Below are 27616 nucleotides of genomic sequence, written 5' to 3' on the forward strand. Positions count from 1 at the left end.
GCCGGCCGGACCCCTCCCCGGGGGCCGCAGGGCGGGCTCTGGCCCGTCCCGGCCCTGGTCGTCTGCCCAGCGCCCCTGGACCCCGGGGCCACCGCCGGACCAGCCCCTGCAGTCCTGGAGACGGCCCTGGGGTTCCTCCCCGGACCCTCCTCCTGCGCCTCGGGGCCACCCGCACGTTGGTTGGCATCAGGCTTCCTCCAGCAAGTACCTGCCTTTGGCGGCGGGCCCTGCAGGGAGGTCACTCCAAAGCCATGGCCACATGGCCCAGCAAAGACCAAAGGACGCCCCGAAGTGGGGGCGAAGCCAGCCTCAGCACCATCTTCTCTCAGGGGTCAGCACCAGGCACCGGGACTGGGCAGCCTGGAAGTCCAGGCCAGTGTCCATGGCTCTCTGCAAGCTGCCCCATGATCCTGGGATCCTGGGAGGAGCCCCTGAGCCAAGCCATCACCCACAGCCCCAGGCCAGCATTGCCTATGCGGGAGTCCCCAACACTTCCCGACGGGGACCTGAGGTTTCCCACAAGCTATGGGTCAAGAGGGGTCGTGGGGCAGTAAGGCCACGTGGGGAACAACTGATCTCAGCCCCCCAGAAGGTGCCACGGGAGAAGGGCTCCATTCTTCCAGTAGTCCCCGTGGGCAGCAGGACCGCAGGATCCTGCTGCGAAGTTGGCTGCCCCGCAGGCAGTGCCCCCATACCCCGTGCCCGCCCCCCCAACCTCAGAAGCAGTCTGAGCTGCAGGGTCAGGCCCAGAGATCCCTCCAGAGGGATGTGTGCCAGGCCGGCAGGAGCAGGCCAGCCGGGGACTCCGGACAAAGCAAAGACGGCCAGCAACGCTGATTTATTGGACAACTGCAAGTTCTTTCCCAGCAAGACAGAGCCCATGGCTTTATTCGGGTTATTTGTACATTCCAGCAAGTTTGGGGGTGGAAGGGCAGGAACCACGAGAGCCACAAACGCAGGGGGGGATGTACTGGAAACCGTTGTTTACTGTTTTGGGTAAAGAAAAAAAACCTTTATAATCAACATCCCACCGGTAAGTACACGTGGGAAAGAAAAAACGTGATTGTTCTGAATTGCGCATTTGCGTCTCTGCGTTTCCTACGCACAGTCCGTGGGCACCACTGCCGCCGGCCGGCAGAGCACCTGAAGGTAAGATCGAGGATCAGGAAGGACAGGTATTGACAAAAGGCAGCTCAGAAAGATGGCTCCGGGAGGGCGGGCGGGCGCGGGCCAGCGGTCAGTAGAAGCAGACCGTGTGCAGGAAGGCTCTGCCGCTTTTCTCCTCGAACTCCTGGAGCAGCTCGTCGATCTCGTTCTCCATGTCCTCCGTGTGCTGAATCTGGGGAGAGCAGGCGGGCCGCCCTGAGCCCCGGCCCCACGCCCGCCCCCGGCGCCCACCGAGCCGCCCCTCACCCGGCCCCGCGCACTCCTTCCCAGGCACCCCTGCCCTGGGCCTGCTGCAGCCGCAGCCCCACCAGGGAAGGGAGGCCCGGGGCACCAGGACACAAACCGCGGGAGCGCACAGGCCTCCCGCCCCCGCCGGGCAGAGGCGCAGCCACTTGCTCAAAGGCACGCCCCGCCGTAGCCTCCACGCACCAGCCGCCCCTCACGTCCCCTCCAAGTTGTGCGGATGTGGTCAGGTGTCCCTGGTGGAGAACCACGGCCCTCGAGGAGCTCTGCAGCCAGTGGCCGGCTCCAGGCTGACTCAGGGCTGGCGTGGGCTGGCCTAAGTCTTGGCCTATAAGCAGTGCCTGTCTGAAGTGACAAGCAGCCCCTCTGGGACTCGTTTCTCGTCAGGGTGACCCAAATAGAAGTCACATGTGCAACTTCTGGGACATGTGCTCCTCTTCAGCCTTTCTCCTGCGTAATGGCCAGAACATGGGCACAAGTGCTGGAGCTTCAGCAGCTATGCTGGGCCCTGAGGGATCTTGGGAACAGAAGCTGTGTGGAAAGCACCAGGAGAGGAGGACCCAGGTCCCTCCCGTGGCAAACCAGTCCAGGCCCGCGGGTCTCTGAACTTCTGGATAAGCCACTTGTTTCCCTCGCTTTTCTGTCAGAGCCGGCTGACTTAAATCAGATCTCACAGGCAGAACACAGGGCAAGGCGTATGGCTCTCTCCTTGGGTACGTTCTTTCGTCACATTTAAGAGAAAATGTTTTGTGGGCGCCTGGGTGGCTCAGAGGGTGAAGCCTCTGCCTTCGGCTCAGGTCATGATCTCAGGGTCCTGGGATCGAGCCCCGCATGGGGCTCTCTGCTCAGCGGGGAGCCTGCTTCCCCCTCTCTGCCTGCCTCTCTGCCTACTTGTGATCTCTCTCTCACTCTCTGTCAAATAAATAAATAAATCTTAAAAAAAAAAAAAAAAAAGAGAGAGAAAATGTTTGCTCTGGGCACAGCCGCATAGCAGCAGCGACAAAGCCCCTATGATTTTCCACCCAAGGGAGGATGCCCAGGGCCACTCCGGGAAGGCCAAGGACCGGCAGGTCCCGAGGGTGAAGAGGAGGACAGGACCGCATCCAGGAAGCTCTGGGGGCCCTGGGCTCTGCTGGACCCGATCGGAGTCCTGGCAGGAGCTCTTGGCATGGACACGGCCAGGCACTGAGCTCCCACCAACTGCGCAACAAGCAGAAAGTTCTTAAGTGAAACCTGCGCGGCCGATGGGCAAACCGGCAGGCACATCGGCACTGACCTGGCTTTGGACACCTGAAAATAACCCGACATGAACATGAGCTGAGTCGCGTGACAGCCCCTTTCCTGGTAAAACCTGTGTGTCAGGAGGAGGTGGTCCTGGTATGTCTCTCCAGCACAGACTGCTCCCAGGGACCCCCGGTCAGGCCTGGGCCTGGTTCTGGGCCAGAGCAGAGCCGGACACTCACACACTGGCACAGCTCACAGATGAGGAACGCCCCCAGGGTGGCCTCTTCGTGGTTGTCCTGGATGTCCACGTTGATGACGTGCACCGGCTGGCAGGTCTCCTGCTCTCTGGAATTCAGATCTGCCGGGAACAGAGCACAGTGGTCAGAGGCCGCAGGACCAGGGCACCTGCTCTACCTGTCCCTGGCCCAGGGGTGGTCAGCCAGGCCTGAGCGCCTCCAAGCCTGGTGGGGGTGATTCAAGGAGACCTGGGGACCGTCAAGCCCAACGCACCAGCCGCCTTCCCACGAGCAGCCAGGCTGCCCCGGGCTGGAGCACCCAACAGTGCGTTCACTAATGAGGGCCAGACCCCCAGTCTGGCTCCCTCGCTCTGCATGCGCCCTCCGTGTGTCCCAAGACCCTAAAACCTGCACCGCGTGCTCAGACAACACGCAGGTGGTCTTGCACGGGTGGACATGACCGGCAGAGGGCCGCGCTCCCCCCTCCCCCGACCTCCATCCTCAGGCGGGCCAGGCAGGCTGGGGCGTCCTCATGAGGGCCCTGCCCGCCTTCGCCGGCCCTGGAAGCCGCTGTGTGTGTTGCTCAGGGCAGCCGCCGAGGCCGTGACGGGCGAAGCAGTGGCCCAGGCACGTGGGGCACAAGCGGTCTGAGGCCTTACCTTCCACCACCTGATCGTACACTCTCTCTTCACACGTGAGGATCAGATCGAACAGGTCTCTGCAGTTCTGGAACCTTTCCGGCCGCGGCTTGATCCTCTTATTTCTGTCCAACATATGTAAGATGCCGTTCTGCGTGTAGCTAAGTGCTGGAGTCAAGGGACTTTGGAAAGACTTCTCAAGTGCGGGACGCGCCAGCCCCCACCCCGTCCAGCTCGGCGCCAGCGTGCACCAGCCCAGCTGCCCCCCACCCCGGCAGGTGCACTGAAGCAACGGAGAGGTTGAGGCCGTTCTGGGGAATGGGCTGTCCTCTGGGACTCACAGGAGACGAGGCGGGCGGGGAGGCACCTGCCTTAAGCCCCGCAGACAGGCTGCAGCCTTCCCAGCAGCCCCTTCTGGGAGGCAGAGGGCTGCTGTCTGCAAGCTTCCTCGCCTTTCCTCAGCCTGCGGCTCTGACTCATCCTCGAGCGACTTAGTGACCACGCACAGAGCACAAGCTCTTCAGCAAAGACAAAGCCAATCCCCCCAAGTCTGGCTCAGTTACAGCAGTACCAGAAACATCTGGAAACCACCAAGAAAGGCAACTTCAGCCGCAAGAAGGGGGGAGAAGCCCCAGGTTAACTGGAAATAGTGAGCGGCCCAGAGCCTCCAGCGGCCGGAGTCCCTCAGAGCTAAGGGGACACACATGGGCCGTGCAGCAGGTGTGCGGCCCATCCCCCACAAGCCCAGTGACCAGGTCTATATTCAGGGCCCCGGGGTAGGGTTCACCACCCTCAAGAGACAGGGACAAAGGCCCTAAAGGGAGTTCCTGACAACTAGGGATAAGCATCTCATTAATTCTATTTAAGAGAAGTACGCTACCTGAGAACTTCTGAGGGACACGTTTGATGGTTTCCCCAGATGTTCGATTATGACAACTTACTCAACCTCCCATCACTCAGAATACATTTCCTGCCTGTCCAGAGAGCGGGGGGCGCTTCCAGAACGTCCCCAGCAGTCCGTGCCAGAGTTCTAAGCTGAAGAGGCGTGTCACTGTCAGCCAGGAGGTGCTTTTGTGTCCCATCCACTGTGCATCCCCCGGGGTCCAGCCCGCCCCCCCACAGCTGCACCCGGGGCGGCTGTGAGCCACGCACAGGCTGTGTGCCACGTCAGAGTCCAGCGTGAAGAGACGGCGTAGGGCAAGCCCTGTGTGGCCGCAGAGGGGACAGAGGCGGCCGGGGCAGGCGGGACAGCGCGCCCCTGCCGGCCGGAGGAAGACCACGAGCACCAGCGTCCCCAGGGGCGCGGTGCGGCTCTTGGTGAGGCCAGAAGGGCCGGCCGGCCACTAGGCACCCCACAGCAGCACCCCGGAGGCTCGCAAAACCGCCCCTCCCTTACTTAAGCCTCCGTGATTTATATGGAAGAGAAACAAACGAAACTGGGGTTCACGTCCTGAAAGAAAAGATGTCTGGCTCAGGGATCACACCCCAGCCCCCCGCAGTGGATGAGGAAAGCAGTGGCAGCGGCCCTTCTGGGCTACATCCTGGCCAACAGCAGTGAGGCGAGGCCCGGGGCGGGCTGGGCAGGAAGTGCACAAGCCGGGAGCCCTTGCCCATGAACCCACAAACCCACCAGCTGCTCCCAGTCACAGGGCCCCGGAGCTCCCCCAGGAACCACGCGAGGACAGGGACAGGATGTCAAGGTCAGCGGAGGGCAGGGAGATGCCCCACCACACACAGGCCCGGACCAGCCCCTGGCCTGGCTGCCCGTGTTTGGCGAATGGCCCGCCGACTCCCAGAAGCAGAGCAGCAGGCCCGAGACTCAGTGGCAGGCCACAGCCTCCCGAGAAAGGGGCTCCCTTGACTGGCCTGGAAAACTGGGTTCCTACATGGTTGGGGGCAAAGACGTGGCATGCAGGCAGGCACTCCCTCTCCCCAGCACCGACTGAAAGTGCCCTGGGAATGATTGGGGAGGCGCTCCTAGTGAAGTTTCAGCCTCCACACGAACCCCGAGATAGTTCCAGAAGGTTGAGGGGATGGGGACGAAGCCACAGTCCCGCACTCTGACTCCTGCACGCCTCGGGGTGAGGCCCCCCGCCCCCGCCATGCTGAGCTCCATGGCCCAAGGCTCGAGCTCGCGTCGCCCTCTCCCAGCCCCTGGCCTTCAGAAGGCGCGTCTTCACGGCTCTCCGCTGTAACCGGTGAAGGCGGCCTGTGAGCCCGTCCGCCTGACCCCCTGCCCAGCAGTGAGGCCGGCACAGCTCAGGGGCGCTTGGAGGGTGGGAGGGCCCCGGCAGGGACCTGGTGCTGTGTCACACCGAGGAGGCGTGGAGAGACCATCTTGAAACACTCTGGGGTCTCAACTCAGACCACCAGTGAGCGCGCGCTCCTTAAGGACGGTCACCTAAGTGCCAGCGTGTGGGCCCGAATGCACCCCGGGCAGACATGCGGGCATCTTGAGAGAAGCGGGAACCAGGCAGGACACCCAGTAGCCACAGGCAACCTGTATTCTCTGCAAAACTGGAATGCAAATGGGAAACCCAAGTCCCGAGCAGTGGAGACGGATGGGGCCTCGGGCCTGCGGGCGGCCTCGCCGGAACAGCCGGGGGCCTGGGGCCCAGAGGCCAGGCTAGCGGGTGCTTCAAAAAGCCGCCCTTCCGGGACCCTGCACATCTGTCCTCCCGCAGAGCTGCTCTAACCCTGACAGCCGAGGCACGCGGCTCTAGTTCGGATTCAGGGCAACTGTGCCAACACCAGGTTTAACTTCAACCCTGATATTCTCCTCAGCCCAAGACACAGAGGCTTAGCCAGACGTTTTCATCTTTAAAGCCACGTCGCATCTGGTGGACACGGACGCTGGGGCCCCAGAGAAAGGCCCTCAGCGCAAGGCAGCCTCTTCCCAGCCAGGGGCCGGCAGCGCAGGGCCTGGGCCGTGGAGCCTGCCACTGGCAGAGCCCGGGCTCAAAGCAGAGACATTTCCGCGAAGGATGCAGGGAAGACAGAGGCCTGAGCTGAGGAACAAGGGACAAGAACCGACAAGCCATTTCCGAGCGAGGGAAAGGCGTCGACAGAAGCCCAAATGACGGACCAGAGGCTCGCTCTCCCAAGGCCAGGGGTTCACCACTGGAGCCCCCATCCCCCCTGAGCCACGAGGCAGGGATCTGCTGCCGCACCCCCGCCCCGCACTCCTCCCCCTCCCGGGGCCTCTGCCCGGGCTGGCCAGACAGAGGCTCTTGCCAAGGACAGGTGAGCACAGGTCAAGTCTCATTTCCTCACAAGTGTCCCCAGCCGAACACAAGACCAACCTGGGGGAGACAGGCTTGGGACACTGAGGGCAGAAGTAGGGTCCCTAAGCAGAAACAACCGTAGCCGGAGACAGGCTCCCAGCGAGGTGGTACATGGGCACTAAAGGAGCTTTGGGACCAAGATCCTCACAGCGCCCACAGATTGGGGCAGGGGCACAGGCCCCAAGTCTTCCCGCTCTGCAGCCAGGGGACCCCAGAGCTTCATCTTGGGGTGGGGCCTGGGTTCCCTGTACACCCGCCGCGTGGTCAACACGCTGCTGGCAGCCGCACGCGGCCCTGGCTGGACCAGATGCGGCTCACGTGTCCCGTGCAGATGGCGTCTACCTCCGAGATGCGGGGCAAACCGCCCCAAGGACATGCAGGCTGGGTACCAACACCTACTGTCCCCAAACGCTGCCATGCCTAACTCAGGTCCTTCCACTTTCTGGCTCTGGATGTGACCCAAATCCCTGTGGCTGAGGCTCCCCAAGAGTGGGCCACACCCAGAGGCCGGTTCGTCTTCTCAATTCCCTATAATCTAGTTTGACCTCCGGAAGCACAGACACAAGACGAGAACTCTTACGCAGGACCCAAGAGCCCTCGGGGGGGGGGGGATCCAAGGGCAGTTCAGCTCAGAAATGCCCAAGCGCCAGCCGCCCGCCCTGTGGGCCAGGTCCCCGCCGCCACTGCTGCAGGACACAGCTGTGGGGTGCGCGATGCCGAGGAAGAGGGCCGCACCCCAGGAGAACTGGAGTGTCTGACAGCCCCCCAAAGGCTCAAGGACAAAACACAGCATCCAGGTAAGGAGGCCGTGCGCTCAGGAAGCCCAGGGCAATCTCCCATTCCCAAAGCCGTAATGAAGGGCAACTCCCCGGCCTCGGAAATCTGAGCCCCGAGTCAGGAGCCTTCCCTTCTGCTGGGCACAAGGGTCTACACCCCCTCCTGCCTCCCTCTGGAGTGTGCAACACGTGAGGGGCGGGGCAGGTGTCCAAGGAGCCCCCCTCGGCAGGGAACTGGGTCTCCCCACCCCATCTCAGGAATGATTCAAGTATTTAGTTCAAATCTCAGGGTTATATAGCGGCAACACTTCTGCCTTCACTTCAGATCAGCAATGAGGCGTGAATGGGGCAGCCCCAGAGCCCACGCATTCAGCGGACACATGGGCTGGTGCCCTCCCTGACCCCCGGCCCACAAAGCGGGGCCGGACAGTCTGCTGGGGGCCACACCGTAAAGTGGTGCCAGGCCCCACACGCAGGGCCAGATGCCATGTGCCTCCCCCCTCCGCCCCCACCAAAGCCCCGGGTCACGGAGAATCTGTTAGAACAAAAGCTCCGGGGTTTCACTGAAGGCCTCTTTTAAAACACAACCCCAAGAGCCACAGGCAGCGGCCTCCGGAGGAAGCCGGACAGGCACCTGCCTGCCTCCACGCAGACCTTTCAGGGCCATTTCCTGTTAGTCAGACGGCCATGGCCCCCGACAGAACAGCGAGGACCGCACTGGATCCTGCAGACGCACGCGTGAACTCGGGGAACCGCCGAATTGCATACTCGGCACCTCCCGGAGGACACAGGCCCCGAGAGCCTGCCAGGAAAGGCCGACAGCGCCATTTTTAGGGACAAGTGTTACTTACGTGAGAATATAAAGAGCGCTGGGAAAACAGGCCCTGGGTTAGCACATTCAGAGTGCGGGGCCCAGAGCCCCCCAGCCCCCCACCTGCGCCGCGCGGTGTGAACGCTCCCAGTGGGGACCCGGGCCTGGGAGGCGCGGCCCGCAGGCAGCAGGGGCCAAGAGCAGGCCCGCAGAGGCAGAGGCGCCCACGACCACGTAGAGTCACACAGTAGCAGCAAAGTCGCTTCCACGGGGCTGGAATCGCAGAGAACGTGCCGGGAAGAAAACATTTGCGTTTGTAATCACGCTGTGCATGCCAGGGACAGCAGCCCCAGCCTCAGCCGCAGCCGCAGCTCCCAGGGCACAGCATCGCCCAGAGCCGCTGCGGACACCCGCCCCCCTGCCTCGCCGGGGTCAGTTCCAGTCCTGGCGGGGTTGTGGGGTGGTGGGCTGGACGTGGGAAGACGCTGATCTGCCTGACCCGGCACTTGGCGAGCTGTGCTGCTTGGAACAGACGTTTCTGGGAGGGGCTGTCCCCCCCCCCCGCGAGGCCAACTGCCCCTCGCGCAACACGGCCGCCCCCCTCCGACCCCTGCACCGACCATCAGCAGTGGCGGGAGGGTGAGGCCACCGCACTTCTTCAAAGGAAACACCCACCTCTGAATGGGGTTTGAAAGTACTGGCTGGAGGACCCTTCATGCTGGGGGACACCAGGAGGTGGGGGCAGTGAGGTCAAAGTTCAGGACCTCCTCTAAGGCTCCCCCAGCTTTAGTGAGAGCGAGGGTCTCATTCCTGGCCCCTGAACGTCGGCCTGATGTGAACAGGCGACAAGGGTCAGCACAGTGCCCTGTCCAGTACGTTGTAGGAGACTTAAATAATACAACTAGCGGACGACCACTTGTCCAAACCAGAAAAACACTGCATTCATTTAAATTTGAGAGAACGTTCACAAAAACACTTCAAGTAACTTGGCTAGATAAATAAAATTACAGTGGGGGAATTATTTTTAGTCCTTGTGTGTGCGTGTGTTTGAAGCAGCTCTATGCCCAACGTGGGGCTCGCAGTCTCGACCCTGAGCTCGAGAGTCACAAGCTCTGCCCACGGAGCCAGCCGGGCACCCCCTTGGTCTTTGTTTCAAAGACACACACACCCACCCCCAGATGTTTAATTTTATCAAAATTTTAACCTCAAAACAAAAAGCTGACACTGAAGATGAATAATTTTAGTGAAGGTGATCTTAATTTTTAACTTTTTAAAGAAAAAGCTTTAAAATTACGACTTAGTCTGCAACTCCATGTCTTTTCTACATAAATGGTTCAAGACTGGACGACATCCCCAGCCTCCCGTGGGGAAGAAGGCTGAGCCCAGCAGCAGGGGACGGACGTGCCGGGCGGACGTGCCGGACGGCCGCGCTGGACACCGTCTGCCACCAGAAGGCAGCATTCTGCGGGCTGGGAATGGTCTGCGACGCCGCAGACGCCCGCGTGGCGGCAACACGGCACAAGGGAACAAATAAAACGGACCTCGCTCCCCACTGAAACTCTAACCACCTGAGTGGTTTAGAGAAACAGAGCTGTCTCACCATGAAAGAACATTAAGAAAGAAAAGAGAGGCAAACCAAAAGCAGGACCAGGGCACAGTAACCAGACAAACCCCGGGCTGCCCGCCCGCCCCCAGAGATCGGCTCCCACGCTGTCCCAACAACGCATTTTGCACAACAAACTGTCTGGCTCACGGGGAGGGTGAGGAGCCCATCCAAGGGGCCAACGGTCCCTGTAAAACCGCCCCCCCACCCCCCGCAGCACTCTTCACAGGGACCAGCCGGAGCAGCCAGAGCCACAGGCCTCCAAGAACAGGCCGCAGGGAAAACAGCCATGGCCAAGGCAGAGCGGTCGGCGAGGTTCACCGGCAGCAGAAACCCGAGCTGAGCAGAGGCCACGGGAGAGAAGGGCGTCCCTAAGTGTCTTCCAACTGGAGCGCACCCAGAACTGCGTGAACCAGGAACTGGCAGCGGCTTTTCATCATAAAGACCTCAAAACCTTACTCTTGGGGTAATGCGATGCCCAGTGCGCCCCGAGCGAGGCTGGGACAGGAGCCGCTGCCGTCGAGGAAGAGCATGTGGCTCAGATGGGCTCTGGGGCCAGGGCAGGAACCAGGCCACCCTGAAGGTGCTGAGGACAGTTCTCTCCCACTTTTCCGAACGTGTGTCCCTCACGCTCCTTGTTTCAGGGGTCACACACCCACTGGGAGCCCCTCCTGGACAGAGGGTCCAAGGGCATCTGCTGACGACACAGCATGGGCAGGACGGCGCCCTGATGTCATGCCCACACCCCCAAACGCAGGAGTCTGTTCCAAGGTGGACACACCTGGAAAAGCGTCTCCGTTTGGGGTGCCCTCAGTCACACTCTGCCCCCCAGGCTGGTGGGCGAGCTGTGCCTGTCGTAAGGGCCGCCGGGACTCAGGCCCACACCTCCTGCTCAACCCAGTCTTCGCCTCCCGCACGTCCTCCTGGGTCAGGGCCGGGGAAGAGGGCGCACTCCCACCCGCCCCTCGACCCACCCCTCCGAGGTCATGCCAGCTCCCGTGATTTCCACCATCCAGGGCCTACTCCCTGCCACAGGCCGCAGCAACTCCAAGTTTAGATTCAGGGGAGAAAGGCCCAAGGAGACTGCACGTGTGAATCTCGGAGAAGCCAAGTAAAGGGGCGCACGCAGGAAGACCGGGCCACTCCTCACCTGCTCGGATCCAGGAGACACCCCTCAGGCGCGCTCTCAGGGTGAAGCACCAGAGTGTGGAAGCAAGAGGTTTCTTACGGCTGCTCTTACGTCAGCCAACGGTGAGGCTCGAGTGCGCCCAGTGGCCTCCCCACACCGCGCACATCTGGTCTCCACAGGCCTCACAGTGGCCAGCGGGACCCGGCAGCTCTGCCCATCCCCCTTCCTCCCTGTCCTGAGAGGCGCCGGAGGACAGCTGGAGAGGCCAAGCCCCGCGCTGCAGGGAGTGGGCGGGTCGGGGGCCACCCTGGGCTGTCGCTGTCGCCGGGCTTCACAAGAACACAATGGCGGCCCACCAGCCATCAGAGGCAGGACTGGGACGCAGTGGGCGGGAGCCTCTGACAGAGCCCTTGGCACACTTCGGCCGAGTGAGAAAGGCAGACAGCTCCGAGGCCGGGATCTTCTGGAAGGGCTGTGGGGACAGCCGGACTCCTAGACCACACTCTGAGAACCACCACACAAAAAGCTTTTGAGCTGGAACTTCCTTATATTAAAAGTTAGTTCATTTTGGAAATCAAAGCGGTTTCTGCAAAGCAGGGAGGCTGCACTAACAAGACGCTGGGAACCCCTGGAGGAAATTTCCACGCCAGCTCCAGAGCCCCGGCCCCCAACCTAACTGCTGCCCCGCGGCGAGGCCTGGGGGCGAGGAGACCTTCTGGTCTAGAGTCCTCCTCCCGCCATCCGTGGGGTTATTAGGCCATGGGAAACCACAGGTGTGACCTACGTGACGTAACCCTCTCCCAACACACCTGGCGTCAGCATCTCACCTGCCGTGGGCTGGGAACACCACGTCTGTTCCCGGCCCTGGGCGAGCTCCGGAAGCCGTGGGTGAGGTCAGCGTGGCTCTGTTACGCCCAGACGCGCAAGTGACCCCTGGCAGCCACCAGCCAACCGTCTGTGTCCAACGTCTGGCCTCTCCCTAGAGGAGACGTGATGGTGGCTCTTCTGCCTCTCTGGAGTAGTGTAAGGTCATGATTTGTATTTTAAGCACAAGTGCTTTCCTAAAACCTGAAAGCTTAAAAATCAGCAAAGCTAGATCAGAGTTTCTCTAGAAATCAGTGTTTAGCTAGGAACACACTCTGTTAAATAAACACTGTTTTCAAAAACTACTTAAAAACATAGCTGCCAACCAGCGTGCAGTGAGGGAAGGTCCCATACAGCGAGGCAAGGGGCGGGGCCAAGCCCCTCCAGCTCGGGAGCCCGCTGGGGGCAGGGAGGAGAGCACCGGCTTGAGCTCCGGGAACGTTCCCATGATGGGACCAGCGGCCCTGGCAGCTCCTTCCACCCCCGCCGAGCACAGTGGGTGACGGCCCGCTGAGCTTGAAACAGGGGCCCAGGCGGGCCTGAACAAAAGGAAAAGACCAGTGGCCCTACTGCAGAACAACAGGACCTCGGGGAGGACAGAACTCTGAGCTTGTGTCCACTGGCCTCGGACTCAGGACAGAGGTCAGGAGACTGTGGGGACCCAGCAATCTCAGAATTCATTTTTATTTTTAGCTTTTACCCCAACACAAGAAAAACAGCACCCTGAAGACCTGGGTACACATACAGCGGACCCTTGAACAACACTGGGGGGAGGGGCGCCCCCGCAGGCAAAGATCCAAGTGTGACTGACTCTCCAAAACCTAGACCAGACAGCCCACTGGCGCCCCGAAACTCACTGGTTACACCAGCCTCACACTGAGAGAGTCTGTCTACACCACACAGTGTTCCAGGAGTCAGGTAAGCTAGAAAAACAGCGTTAAGGAAATCACAAGAAGAGACGTTTACAGGATGGTGCCGGGTCATCAGACGGCTCTGCTGCCAGGCCTCGTGTCACCCGGGCCAAGTGCACACGGCTGCCCGAAGCCTCAAAGACAGCGCAGCCGGAGGAGGACAGTGAGAGTGTGGCCGAAAAAACCGAACCCACGGGCGCCTGGCTGGCTCAGTGGGTTAAAGCCTCTGCCTTCAGCTCAGGTCATGATCCCAGAGTCCTGGGATCGAGCCCCGCGGGCTCTCTGCTCAGTGGGGAGTCTGCTTCCCTTCCCCTCTCTCTCTGCCTGCTTGTGATCTCTGTGAAATAAATAAATAAAATCTTAAAAAAAAAAAAAAAAAAAAAGCCAAACTCCTAAGGTGAGTACACAAGATGGAGAAAAATTAGAAAAACGTGCTGGATACAGGCTCAAAGCCAGTGTCTCCCGACTGTGCACAAAGCCAGGATCCCGGAAAGTGTTCGTTCTACTTGGGTTTCCCATCGGGGTTTAGGAGCAACTGTCTCTTCTCGTATTAAAAATGCCACTATTATTTACACAGTTACTGTTTAAGACAAATGATTTTTAGTGATTTTGTAGTTCTCACAGCGATGATCTACTGCAAGGTTTCAAACGGGCTCCCCAGAACACCTCACAAAGGCATGGCAGCCCTCCCCGTGGAGACCCCCAATGGGGCCCAGCGATCCTGGGAGTGCGGTCCCCGACGGGCCCTTCAGATGCGAAGGAACTGTGGTCTCGTTTCAGCGAGACTGTCCAGGCGGGCTGAGGGTTCAGCTGCAGACCCCACTCCCTCAGCAAGGGGAGCCCGGTCTGCTGGAGCCTGCACCCAGCTCCACCACTCTGCTCCAGCCCACAGGGCACGGTTAAGGCTGCTCCGTATTCAAAATAACTCCAAGGCAAAGAAAGAAAAAAGGAAGGTTAAAATAAATCACATTAAAAAGTAAGACAGCCTGGCCCTCGCCAGCACACGAGTGAGCCTCAAACACGCTGGGCGAACCCACTCCAGGGCCCTGCATGCAGGAAAGGCGAGGAGCCCCCAGGCACAGAAGGGGGCGCGGGGGAACAGGCACGGAGAGGGGCACGTGATAGAACGAGCCCTGGGTGTGGCGGCAGGCAAAGAACCACTGGATTTCACCTCTGAGACTAATGATCCACTATGTTAACTAATTAAATTTAAATGAGATTTGAAAATGTGCTAAAATCTGCCGTGGCAATGGCTGCTCAACCCTGAGGCACAGCAGCGCCCACCGGCCGCACTTCGCCGGCCACGTGCACTCTCTCCCAACAGCGCTCTTCTGGGACCCCCACTAGCGAGAAAGCGGACGTTTCTGGTGGTCTGCAGAGGGTCAGGCCAACAGGGATTCCCAGTATTACCGGCAGATAATCCCCACAGGGAACTGGTAACCAGCCCAGTCTAGCCTCACTAACTAGTTGAGAGTTAGTTTAACGAGGTTTCTGTCCCAACTTGCGTCCCTGGCCTCCGCGTGCTCCCAGGGGCAGGTCCTGTAGGGACTGAGGACCAGTGCCTGGCCCTCCACCCCCTGGGGCCACCCTGCCCACAGATGGAGAGCCACAGGGAAAACCACCCACAAACAGCCAGAGCTTCAGAAATAAGGAGCTTCCGCACTAACAGGACCGTGGGCCAAGACGTACTGAGAGCTCAACGTCAGGGTCCTGCATTGAGCCCCCAGCGCCCTGTGCACGCACACATAGGGGAGCCCAGCCCCCAGCCACTCCACCTCACCTCCCGGCTCTGCCAGTCAGGTACCACTTTCCTCCTGTGACGTCACGCTCGCCCTTGAGCAACTTGCTGAATGTCCTGTCTCATCCACGGTTTACATCCTAAAACCATCGCTTCCCCAGAAGCCCCAGTATTTGCGGCTTCTGGTGCTTCCTCCACTTCTTGAATCGGATGCCGATGCCGAAGCGACCCAAACAGCAGCCCCTCCCCCACCCCCATCAGTAGTCAGGCAGTCCCCTCCTGTCCTCAGAGCACCTCCCAAACCAGGTGTGGGACCCTCAACACACAGCTGAACACCGCTGCCTCCCTCCCTGTTGCGTTCATACGGGGAAGGCCTGTGCCCCCAAACCCAGGGTCCTGCCAGTGTGCACACCAACCCGTCCCCCCTCCCCGGGAGCAGATGCCCCTTCTTTACTGGTCCAGGGATGTACTTGGCACCCTTCCTAGAAGACAGAAATCCCACCCAAGTGAAGTCAATAAGCTGACAAAGGTATCTCTCTTCCAGAGCCTCGTGAGGGGCACTCAAAAGGGGCGGTCCGTGAAGGTGACCTTCCTACGCAGGGTCTCAGGAGGCAAATACTGCTGGTGACCGTGGAAACAGCCATGACCCCCAACCACCACACCTTTCCCATGATGCAGCAAAGGCACACGTGTGCGGATGCCTCCTGGACGGGATGCTCTATGGGGAGACCGTGCATCTGCACGAAGACAACCCACAGGGAGATTCTGAACTCGGAGCAGCTGGTCCTGCTCCTTCATTCAGAACTGCTAAGACGCGCACACCAACCCTCCTACTCCAAATCCCTCTCGTTCCCGTCCTCTTAAAACATGGTAAAGTGCTGCCCACTCCTAGAAACAGAGCAACCATGGTCAGCTCCAATGCAGAGGCCTCATCTGTAATAATTAAGGAAGTATGCACGTTATTTTCTGTTTTGGTTTCTCTGAGTACAAGAGCTTAAAAATGAATGGCGTTGGCTGGAAACCTTCAAATACAGACGTGGTCTCGAGGGAAGCTTCACGACACGTGGAGAGTTCACACACAGAAAACCTGGAGGTACGGTCACGGTGTCTCTAGGATAAGGCGGCTAGTGCTCACTTCTCGAGGCTCAGGGGCTGCTCTCAACACAAAAGAGAATTTCAGGGCGAACAGCCTTTCTGGGCCTCGGGGTAAGCCAGAGCCCGCCCCCGGCCCAAGGGCGTGAGCAGCGCACCAGGCACTGTGACACGGAGACCAGGACGCAGCCCACCGGGGATGCACAGGGTCTTCTCCCCGGTGCAGGCTCTGCCGCTTATGAGAAAGGGGGGGCACCCAGGACTTCCCAGAAGGACCTCGAGTCAGCTGCACCACGAGTCCTGCACTCCCGCCTCCCAGACAGCCCCACACGCCCACGACGGCACTCTGCCTCAGCGCCCGATAGCTTTCTCACTGTAGCCGAGGGCGGTGAGCACTGAGCCAGACGGAGCAACTGTCTGGGTCCAGTTTTACATTTTGCTAGCGTGACCTTTGGGGCCACACTCCGTGCTAAGTAATGTACAGATTTACAGAAAACATCTGTAATTTATTAAAAATTACAAGAGCACCAACATGAGAACAGACTTTTCTCTCTGGTGCCTATGTTCCTTTCACCTGGTGTATGTCTGGGTTCCATCCCGAGAACCGGAGAGCCCGTATTGTACCAAGGCAGGCCCAGAAGTTCTCTAGTACACGTGATCATGAAGTGCCCCGGGCAAAGGCCAGGCAGCAATGGTCTTAACCACTACACAGCCTGACGCCACGTTCATAATGAAAAACACCTTTCATGGGGTGCTGGGGGGGGCTCAGTTGGTTAAGCATCTGACTCTTGGGTTTGGCCTTGGGTCGTGATCTCAGGGTTTTGAGACTGAGCCCCTCACTGGGCTCGGCACCCAGTGCGGAGTCTGCTTGGGATTCCCTCTCCTCCTCCTCCTGCCCCCCTCACTGTGTGCGTGCTCTCTCCCAACATGAGCAATAATAATAAAACAAACCTTCCTTTCACATGCGTCTTAACTAGCAGATCCAGTCTGTTCTGCCTCTTCCTGAAATGAAGTTCTCTCAAGTTATGTGCTTCTAAAATGCTTCCTTTGGTAGCAGACATGGCAGAGAGGAGCGAGGCTGCCTGCCTACCCGGGTCGAGCGCACACTGTGCTCCCGTGTGCGTACGCACACCCGCCTGCGGAGCGGAGCAGCGGGCAGCCCTGCAGCGGGCAAATCCACTCCGCTCTGTGGCTCCTGCCTTCCTCGCCTCTGCTGCCCTGGCCGACGTTACACCAGAACCCGCCCTCGACCTTGTCAACATGGGCTCCACGTCTGCTTCGGCAGGCCCCACGCGTCCCCCTGCACACCACATGTGCCGTGTGACTCCGCACCATACCCCGAGGCAGCCGCTAGGTACCTGCATCACAGACAGCCCTAGACTGGAGGCCAGAGCGACACCCACGTCAGAGGACACCTGCCAGAGACAAGCATGCGGGGTTTTTAAAAGGGTGACCCACTGGGATACAGTTCTTTGTCCTTCCTAAGGAGATCATTGTACATCTGATCATATGTAGTTTTGAAATCATAAACATTTGGCTTGTCGGGTGCTGGTCCTGGGAGCTTCACGTGTGTTCCTGTTCCGAAGGACCGGACGCTGAATCCCCGTTTGCTGAAACACACAAAGAGAGAACAAAATCACAGTTGGATTAAGACACAAAATTCTAAAGCCAAGGAATACAGAATGGAAAATGGACAGAATGAGTAACTGCTGATCCTACAGACACTTTTTTTTTTTTTAAGATTTTATTTATTTATTTGACAGAGAGAAATCACAAGTAGTCGGAGAGGCAGGCAGAGAGAGAGGAGGAAGCAGGCTCCCTGCTGAGCAGAGAGCCCGATGCGGGACTCGATCCCAGGACCCTGAGATCATGACCTGAGCCGAAGGCAGCGGCTTAACCCACTGAGCCACCCAGGCGCCCAGACACGTTTTTAAATTCTAAACTTTCAGCATTTTATTCACAAATTTTTAAAAATCCTGTAGCAGCATAAGGGCACCTGGGTGCTCAGTCGCTGGGCATCTGCCTTCAGCTCAGGTCATGACCGCAGCGTCCTGGGATGGGGCGCCTGCGTCTCCCTCTCCCGCTTCCCCTGCTTGTGCCTCTCTCTCATGGTCTCTCTCTCTGCCAAATAAATAAATAAATCTTTTTTAAAAAATCCTATAGCACACTGGGGCATCCGAGTGGTCGCATGGTTGAGCGTCTGACTCTTGGTGTCGGCTCAGGTCATGTCTTGGGGCCGTGGGACCCAGGCCTGCATCGGGATCTGCGCTCTGCGGGGAGCTGGCACGACATCCTCTCTCCCTCGGCACCAACCCCCACTCACATGCACGCAGGGCCCTCTAAGAAAGAGAGTCTTTAAAAAAATTCTACAGCATGTTACACCAAAACTGGATGAAACCGATTGAGACAGAAGACAAAGGGTTGCCGGCGCCACTACAGGGTGGCCGAGAGCGCCACAGCTGCTCACCGCATCCCCCCAGACCCTCTCTGGCCATCGGAGGCCCCACGGACGCGCGCAGTGAGGGAAGCTCCTCCGGAGTGTAGCCGACCGCCGCCCGGACCGCCTTGCAGGGTTCAGGCTCCCAGGACCCCCTCGTGTGTGACTCCTACGACTCTCCCACAGACTTGACCGCACGCACCACACAGGGAGCGCCACGTGTCGGGCCGCCGACATCCTGTAGGCCGGGGCTCGCCAGGAATCCAGAACTCAGGGCCCAGGGGTGCCAGGCCCACGGGCGCCTCCCCACAGTCTCTTCCATCGTCACATCGGCCACGAGGCTCAAGAACAAACAGCTCCCAAGCTGTGCCGACTCCGGTAACCTGGAGTCCCTGGGAAGGGACGGACCGAATGCGTCTCCTGACAAGCCTGGGGGAAGCCCGTGAGTGAGGCCCTGCGCCGCAGCAAACGTCACCTGACCTCCCGGGCGTCGCCACTAATAACCCCTCGGGTCAGCTGCGGTCACGGGCACCGAGGAGAACACAGAGCCGTGAGCCAACACGTCACCGCACGGTTGAGAACTGCCCGGAACAAGCAGCTTGCGTTTCAGGCTCCAAGCCGTTCTCCCCCAAAGTGTCCCAGAGCCATGCGTCCACCGCGCCAGCAGCTTACCGGCTGCTGAAATGTGGAAGCCACCCGTCGCTGAGGGGCGAAGAGGACTTACTGCTGAGACTAACTACGGGCAGCATAACCCCCTGAAGCCGACCCTCAGGTCTCCGTGGAGTTTTCTGTGCGCCTCATGGACACACATGGAAAAGCCGGTGCCCAGAAGTGGCACAAGTGTCCCGGACCCTGGTAAGCCGACACCACCGACCACTTCCCTTGTGTGCAGGAGTGGGTTTACTTTGAGGGCGCTCGCCCATTCACACACCCAACACCTGTATGTCAAGGCACAGCCTCTCCAGCAGGCGAGGGAAAGGAGGGGTGCACTATGAAACCCGCAGAAGTAAGACCCCCAAGGACAGGACTCACGCTTCAAAACCTAAAAACCACCACCACCGTCACTGTGGCAGACTTGCCATCCCATTTTGACTCAGCGACGTTTCCTGGGGCTTACTGCGTGCCGGGATACAATATGAACAAAACAGATCCAACGCTCTCTCCTTCGACATTTGGGGGCCGGCAGGCGGGGGTACAACAAAGCAGGGAAAACACCCAGCACACAGGACAGCGAGAAGACAGCGATGGAGGAAGCCAGAGGGCAGGAGCAGCGCCCGCTCGTGGGGAAGTGGGCAACGGGACAGAGCACCTCAGAGCCTTTCACAGCACACACCCCAAGATGCAGACCCTGGACGGGGCCCCGCAGTGCTTCAGGCCGGGGTAGGGGAGACAGGCCACCGGAAAGCTACCCACAGGGCTCCCGGGAGGCTCCAGACGGGAGAGCCCCTGGTGCAGGGACTCACATCCCCCCTCCCGCTGGAGCGGCCCGAGACGGAACAGCCGGGTGATGGCACCTGACAGGCCCACCTCTCTTCTACGCGTCTTGTCACAGGAGGGTCTGAGGCTTGCATTAGCTGTCCAGATGGGAGGAGTCTCCGCTTTTAGTCTATCCACATCCGTAACAGCAGATCGTCCCAAAGATAACCCAGCCCCACACCCCACCTAGCCTAACCAGGCTTCCGAGGGGGGACTGCGGAGCTGCAAACGGACAGTGGGACTCAGAATGAAGGCGGCCTCCCCCCACCGTGAGAAACAGTCCGGGCTCGCTGTCACTTCTCTCCGCGACTTTCTGAAACGGCAGTCAAGTGCATTCAAAAATAAAAATGAAGTGCAGTTTGTTCTTCCCCCAACAGAATGTTCCCAAGTGGCAAAGAGGCTAATTAGCAACAGAAGTGCTGTTTCTTCGAAGCCGATGCAGCCGGCAGAGCGGCCCATCTTGCGCTGTGCGACAACATGTAGTGCGACACCGGTCTTACATAAAGCAGTGACGCTAAAAAAAAAATTCCCGACAACCTAAAGGCTCAACGTCGTCACAGATGCCAACAGATCCATCATAAAGAACCTATCACAGAGAAGGTCAAGTTTTGGGAAAGACAACGATTTCCACTGCTATCCCTATGGCTACCCGTAAAATGATGATGTTCAAACGAACCCCGAGGACCGCAAGCAAACACCAGATTAACAGCACGGGCTACGCGACGTTTGTTTTCCACAGCGAGATTGTTCATCAATTTCAAGCGTTTCTTTGGCCAAGACTGGAATCCTAGAGCCACGGCCAACCTTCAGCAGGCACACTCTGACTCTAAGTAGGGCACGACGCGCTCCCAGTCCCAGGTCACCTTCCCTACAGGCACGTCACCCGCTGCTATCAGCCCGACGTCTAGCCCGTGATGACCTCATGCCCACGGGCCAGCTGACTGCTCGCCTGCAGCCGCACCGCCCGGTGCCCGCAAGATGAGCGCGCCCCGGCAAAACCCAGGTCCTCGCCCGCTAAATGTGCGCTATAAGCGCGTCTCAGTAAACATTTCCCAGGGTTCACACCGTGTTACCCTCCCACAAGGTCAACAACAAAGCGGAGCAGCGAGGCCTGAGATCCTGGTGTCCCGCGGTGACAAGTGCACCTCACGTTCAGGGCCCGTCGGCACCCCCGCTCACATGTCCCTCCTTCCCCGGCTGCTCTTCCTCAACCTTGGCTTTTTGCTGGCCACCCTGCTCTGCTGGTTGCTGCCAGCCTGTCCAGTGTCCCCCCCCCCCCCAGGCACAGCAGAGCCGGCCCTTGAGATCTGGCACTTGGGAGGGTCCAGCAACAACCCACCACGAGTGTGCTGCTTTCCTGCCCTAACCCCCTGTGGCCCCAAGCAAGGATGTGTCACTAACACGGGTGAAACTGCTGAGCTATCTTCCCTGCTCCGGGCTCTCCCCGTTCTCATCTGTAAAAGACTGGAGATGCAGGAGAAGGTTTTAGCTGTGGGAGCGGTTACCTACTGGGTCTACCCAGTTCTGAACCCATGTTTACACGAAAACTGCCTTTCCTCCAACCATCCTCCTCACGTTAGCTCTGCCTCCTGAAGATTAAAAAAAAGAAAACAATGCAGTCCCTTAAAGCCTAGGAAGGCAAATGGGTTCCTCTGTAGACACCTTTTTCTGCATTCCCTGCCTTTCTTTGAAAGTCACGATTTCTAACCCTTCCACCTTCCTAAACAGTCCCCAGTTTATTTTTTTCAAGGGTCCAGAACCAAAATACCAGAAGAGGTAGGCAGAGAGGCTGCAGAGCGCAGCTGACTACCCTCCGCCTGGTAAAGGCAAGAGATTTCTGGAAATGGGTCCAAGATCAGGGAGGAAGTTTCGCACCATGAACAGGGGTGCTCCTGCGACACCACCACAGGCAGCCCCAGACTTGGTCCCATCTGGGAGAGAACGTTCAATTTTGCCCCAGTTCCGGTGTGGCGGGGAGCCCACATGCTCTGGTGATGATCTGAGGGCCCCACCCCAAACTGGGCAACCGTGGGGCCTTAGCGGGTTCTGCTGCCTCCCCTCACCCTGGGCCCTTCTTCAGCCCGTGCTTCATCCATCTGGAGTCTCAGCGCTGTCACTCATCATTACCAGAGTCCTTTATGTCCAAATCCTTACTGTCCCTCATGAGCGGGGCTTCCTGTTCTGGGCACTGCCTCTTCACATGTGTTAAACACAGACATGTAAGGACTTCGAGGATGTAATCAAATGGCATTAAGAAAGCACCTGGCGGGGCACCTGGGTGGCTCAGTGGGTTAAGCCTCTGCCTTCGGCTCAGGTCATGATCTCGGGGTCCTGGGATGGAGCCCCACATCGGGCTCTCTACTCTGCAGGGAGCCTGCTTCCTCCTCTCTCTCTGCTTGTGATCTCTGTCTGTCAAATGAATAAATAAAATCTTTAAAAAAAAAAAAAACAGGAAGAAAGCACCTGGCATGGAGCGCCTGGGCGGCTCACCTGTTAAGTGTCTGCCTTTGGCTCAGGTCATGATCCCAGGGTCCTGAGATCAAGCCCCCCATCAGGCTCCCTGCTCGGCAGGGAGTCTGCTTCTCCCTCTCCCACTCCCCCTGCTTGTGTTCCCTCTCTCTGTCAAATAAATAAAATCTCAAAAACAGAAGGAAAGAAAAGAAAAGAAAGCACCTGGCAGAGAGAGTTCAAGAGACTGACCCTCAACCTGGCTTTTCGTTTGCAGTCTCTCTGCTCCTGCTCCCTAAATCACACTGCCTTAAGACTGAAAACAGACCCGAGAACTCAGTTCAGCAGTATGCAGAAGTCTGTCTTACAACATTTGTTTTGAATGGCTAGACTAAGAGGACTTCTAAGAATCAACATGCCCCTTAACATCTAGATCGTTCTGAACAAAAAAATAATCAGCTCCAAAGGGAACTCTCGGTCTACAGCATACAAAGAACAGAAAGAGGCGTCCGCGGAAAACGCTCCTGCAGACCCTAGAGCTCCCACAGCTGGTGCCTGAAACGTCTCAAACGATCAAAAATAATCACCCCAGGGAACACGGATATATACGCGCGCGAGAGAGAGGTGTCTGTGTGTGTGTATACACGATATATCGTGATATATGATATACGTACCAACATCTGTTACCATTTGTATTTGGCTTGTCAGAAAACAGAGACGATGTGCAATGGGGCTGTAATAGCACATAAAGTAAAACAGGGTCTCACTAGTAAAACTAGCCCCTGTGCGGGCTCACTTAACTGCGTTTCTCCCAGTATTTATTTCAGATTTCCTGTTTCACAACACCTTCTGTAGGGTCCTGACGTTCTTAAGGTCTCAGGCGGTTCCTCTGTAGGTACCTTTAAAAACCACCACGTCGGGCGCCTGGGTGGCTCAGTGGGTTAAGCCGCTGCCTTCGGCTCAGGTCATGATCTCAGGGTCCTGGGATCGAGTCCCGTGTCGGGCTCTCTGCTCAGCAGGGAGCCTGCTTCCCTCTCTCTCTCTCTCTGCCTGCCTCTCCATCTACTTGTGATTTCTCTCTGTCAAATAAATAAATAAATAAAATCTTTAAAAAAAAAAAAAAATACCACCACGTCAAGTTCTTAGAAATGCGTTTAAACGCTGTAAAATCCAAAAAGAACTAAAGCCATGAATAATTGTGAAAAGTGAAAGACATGGGAAGTCGTTCTATCTTAATAGCAATTTCAAAACTAAAGGAGGGCAAGATCCTCTTTTGCCCCAGCAGCATGAAAAAATGAAAATAATGCCCAGACTGAGAAAACAGGAGGTGTATAAATAGATTATTTTCTGGAAGGTAGTCTGGCAAAATACAGGAAAACATGAAATATGCCTACTATTTTTTTTTAAAGATTTTATTTATTTATGGGGCGCCTGGGTGGCTCAGTGGGTTAAGCCTCTGCCTTCGGCTCAGGTCATGATCCCAGGGTTCTGGGATTGAGCCCCGCATCGGGCTCTCTACCCAGCAGGGAGCCTGCTTCTCCCTCTGTCTGCCTGCCTCTCTGCCTACTTCTGTTTACTTGTGATTTCTGTCAAATAAATAAATAAATAATCTTTTAAAAAAAAAAGATTTTATTTATTTATTTGACAGAGATCACAAGTAAACAGAAGTAGGCAGAGAGACAGAGGGAAGCAGGCTCCCTGCTGAGCCGAGAGCCCAATGCGGGACTCGATCCCAGGACCCTGAGATCGTGACCTGAGCCGAAGGCAGAGGCTTTAACTCACTGAGCCACCCAGGGGCCCCAAAATATGCCTGCTTTTTGAGTCAGCTATTCTACGCCTAGGAATTCATCCAATGAAACAATCAGAAAACTGTGCAAATGTATTTATATGGCACAAGGATGTTGACATTTTAAGAATGAAAGATAAAAAGCAGCTAAAATGTCTACTAACCCGGGGTTGGCTACAAAATTAACTGCTCCACAGAATTCCTCTGGATTACTTGTCCTAATTTTGTAACCACTGCCATTGCTCAATATGAATAAATGTATTCAAATTCAATACAACAAAATAACCGCCCAAATCGAACATTATGTGAAGAGAAATGATAAAACACTGTACTCTTCCTTCCGTGTATGTGCACACAGGACACACCCAGAAGGTGCCGCACCGATCCTGCGAGGACCTGCGCTGGCCTCCATCTTCAGTGTATTCTGTTTGCAAAGAGATCTTCTTCCAAGTAACACTATTTTCTTTCTTTTTCTTTTTTAAAGATTTTATTTATTTATTTGACAGAGATCACAAGTAGGCAGAGAGGCAGGCAGAGGGAGAAGCAGGCTCCCCGCTGAGCAGAGAGCCCGATGCGGGGCTCGATCCCAGGACCCCAAGATTATGACCTGAGCTGAAGGCAGAGGCTTAACCCTCTGAGCCACCCAGGCGCCCAGTAACACTATTTTCTAACAGATGAAAACATCCCCCACATATAAGTATTTTAGCAATTAAAGATTCAGGTCTAAGTCAACATCACATTCATGAGCTCAATAATATAGATTACCCTGGGGCGCCTGGGGGGCTCAGTCATTAAGTTTCTGCCTTCGGCTCAGGTCATGGTCCCAGGGTCGTGGGATCCAGCCCCGCATCCGGCTGGCTGCTCAGCGGGGAGCCTGCTTATGCCTCTCTCTGCCTGCCTGTGATCTCTGTCAAATAAATAAACTGTTTTAAAAATAATAATAATAATACAGATTACCCTAAACTTACGTTTGGAGTCTATTTTTGAAACAAATTTGAAAGACAGTAAAACGGGTCCAAGCACACCTAGACTTCTGACTTGGCGACCGCCGCAGGCTCTCCCGCACCCCGCTTCCCCAGGAGACCCGCTGCTGCGCCGGCCACCAGCGCTCCGAACTGCACAAGGACCTGTCGTCCTGCAGGGATCGTCTTGGGCAAGTTTCACGACAAAACTACCGGCCGTTTAAAAAGAAAACAAAACAATTTCCCTTTCGTGGCGTTGAGCTGACTCTGTTGGGCAGCCAGCCAGACCCGCGCCACGGGGCCGGCCCGATCCCTCCTCTAACGGAGAACGTTCACGTTCATTTCCTCGAGCGACTTCCCAGGAGCGTCGACCTCATGTTCTCTCCCTTGAACTCACCGAACTTGAAAGGCCTGTCAAGTTCATACTTTCTGGCTTTAGAACCGCCCGCGACGGTCCAGGTTCTGCTCAGAAACGACCTCCACAACCAAGTGTCCGACTCAACAGCTCCCATCCGGACGCCGGAGACCGCGAACACGGCGGGCGGCGCGGGGCGGCCGAGCGGAGACGACGCTCCTGGGCACCGCGACGCGGGCGGGAGGAAGGCAGGAACCCCAAGCTCTCCAGGTTACTGGGGAAGGTGGCCACGGAGGCGGCGGCGCGGCTGTCCCGCGCCGGGGACACGCCGGGAAGAGGCTTTCCGCAGCCCAGCGGTCAGCGTCACGGCCCGCGGGCCTCGAGGGGGTACGCGCTGCCCTGCACACCCGCGGCCGGCAGCGCGGGGACCCGGCAGCGCGGGGACCCGGCAGCGCGGACACCGACCCCAGAAGCGCAAAGCCGAAGCCCCGTGTGGCCCGGAAACGCGCGGCTGGCGGCTCTGGGCGCGGAGGGCGGTCGGCCCCGGACGCGGCCCCGGACGCGGCCCCGGACGCGGAGCCACCCCCACGGCGTTAACACAGCGGGCCGTGCCCGGGTTCGGGGTGCGGCTTGCGGCGGGGCCCGGGAGCGGCCACGCGGGGCGCACCCCGTCGCGGGACGCCACCGCCTCGCCGACGCGAGCCCGGGGCCGGCTCTCCCGGGCGGGCCGCCCGCTCCAGCGGCACCGACGCGCGGGCCCGGCGGCTGCCCCGGGAGCTCGGAGCCTCCGGGCTCAGAACCCGACACCGCGCGCGGGCGGCCGAGCGTGGGGGCTCCTCGCTGCGCGCGGCCCGCCCGGCGTCCGGCCTGAGGGAGCGCGGAGCCGCCGGGCACGGGCCGGGCAGGACGCGGGGCCAGGGCGGGGCCCGCTCTACCTGAGGATGTTGTGCGCCTCCATGCTCCGGTTCTGGTTGCTCGAGCACACCACCGCCACCCGCAGCGGCGACGACGGCATAGCGGCGGCCGCAGCGACCGCGACGCAGGCGCTCCGGGACGCCCACCGGCCGCGGCGCCTCCGCGCGAGCAATATGGCGGCCGCGGCGCCCGGAAGTCATGACGCCACGCGGCGGCGCCGGCGACGTAGCGCGTCGGGACGTGGGCGCGGGCGTGGGCGCGGCGGCCCGGCGGCCCACCCGCGCCGTCCCACAGCGCCCCGGCGCGAGGGCAGGGAGGCTTCGCGGGCGGGCGCCGAGCCCACAGCCAGCGCGCCGCAGTGCCCGGAGCGCCCGGCAGAAGCCCGAGCTCCTCACAGGGACCGCGCTCGGCCCTGAGCTCGGCGCTGGCGGGCTACGTCATAAAACCCGGCCGCCGTCGCCAGGAGTGACGTAGGCCGCGCCGTCGCCCAGGGCGCGTCCGACGTGCGGCCGTCGTCGACAGGAGTGACGCGCGCGCGCCGCGCCGGCCGGTCGGCGCCGGAGTCGCTGGGGCGCGGCTTCTGCGCGGCGGCTGGCGGCGGGGTCCGGCTCCCGCGGCCTCACGCCGCCGCCGGCGCACAACGGGCTCCCTCTCAGCGGGTCCCCGCTCGGCCCCGCCGCTCAGCCCCGCCGCTCGGCGGCCGCACGTCGCTCTCGGAGCCCCGCACGCCGTCGCGTTCAGCCCGAGTTCTGGAGGCCTTCGGGGAGCGGAGTGGTGCAGGGCCTCCCGGCTGGGGGCGCAGCTCGACCGGGGCCTCGCGCCGGCCTGGAGGCACCGCGGGCCGGAGTCGCAAGGGTCGGGTAGGACCGGCTTCGGTGCCCGGCTTCGGTGCCCCGCCGCGCCCGGCCGCGCGGATCCGGCCGGAGGGGGCCGAGCTGGCTTCCAGGGGCGCGCGGCCGGGGCCGGGACCGGACGGCGCCGTGGAGGGGCTGCGCGCTGGCTTGCGGACCCCGGCGGAGCGGAAGAAGGCTGCGGGCGCTGCGGGCTGGGGCTGGGGGCGGCGGCGGGCGGGGCGGCGGCGAAGCTCCCTCGCCGTGGCTGACGTTTCCCGGCTGCGCCCCCGTCTTCGGGGAGGAAAACGCGGAGAAGGCCCTCAGATCTGAGTGATCGCTACACTCACCGTGGGGCCGGCACTCACGACCCCCGGAGCCGGCGTCCCTGCTCCTCTGACTGCGCCAGCCGGGCGCGCCTGCGGGACGTGGGTGCCGCGCGGGGGCAGGACAGTGCGGGACTGCGACGAGCGTTCACTGGGACGGGCCAGGGGGTGCGAGGGTGGGTCGGGGCGGAGGACCACACTCCGCGCCCGCCTCTGTTTGAGGAGGCGCAGAGAAGAGAAAAGACACCCAAATGTTCCCGGGGGGTGGCAGGTGTTTAGGGCTGGTGGGATTAAGGGTGCTTTGAATGTTTCTAAAGTTAACTCCTTCACTTAGTATATTTATTTGACAGATCACAAGCAGGCAG

The 27616-nt window shown here is 59.3% G+C and overlaps 1 protein-coding gene across 1 annotated transcript; it reads right to left on the bottom strand.

Annotated features, from left to right (window-relative positions):
- Window positions 1–859: 859 nt before the first annotated feature.
- Window positions 860–26307, bottom strand: SSU72 (SSU72 homolog, RNA polymerase II CTD phosphatase). Its single transcript, XM_045063525.1, has 5 exons — window positions 26116–26307; window positions 17183–17326; window positions 3530–3669; window positions 2874–2992; window positions 860–1339 (listed from the first exon to the last, which is right to left on the bottom strand). The coding sequence occupies exons 1-5, from the start codon at window positions 26193–26195 to the stop codon at window positions 1238–1240; spliced, it is 585 nt and encodes a 194-aa protein (XP_044919460.1). The 5' UTR covers window positions 26196–26307; the 3' UTR covers window positions 860–1237.
- Window positions 26308–27616: the final 1309 nt, after the last annotated feature.

The sequence above is a fragment of the Mustela putorius genome, unplaced genomic scaffold (genome assembly GCF_011764305.1).
Source record: "Mustela putorius furo isolate JIRA1106 unplaced genomic scaffold, ASM1176430v1.1 tig00003853_pilon_pilon_pilon, whole genome shotgun sequence".
NCBI lineage: Eukaryota > Metazoa > Chordata > Mammalia > Carnivora > Mustelidae > Mustela > Mustela putorius.

What these genes read in the sequence shown, in the direction of transcription:
- SSU72 (XM_045063525.1), bottom strand. Translation starts at nt 26,195, where the DNA reads ATGCCGTCGTCGCCGCTGCGGGTGGCGGTGGTGTGCTCGAGCAACCAG. An exon ending in GAGGCGCACAACATCCTCAG is followed by an intron (nt 17,327 to 26,115) that starts GTAGAGCGGGCC and finishes TGTGTGTTTCAG; the next exon opens with CAAACGGGGATTCAGCGTCC. An exon ending in CTTAGGAAGGACAAAGAACT is followed by an intron (nt 3,670 to 17,182) that starts GTATCCCAGTGG and finishes TCCAGCACTTAG; the next exon opens with CTACACGCAGAACGGCATCT.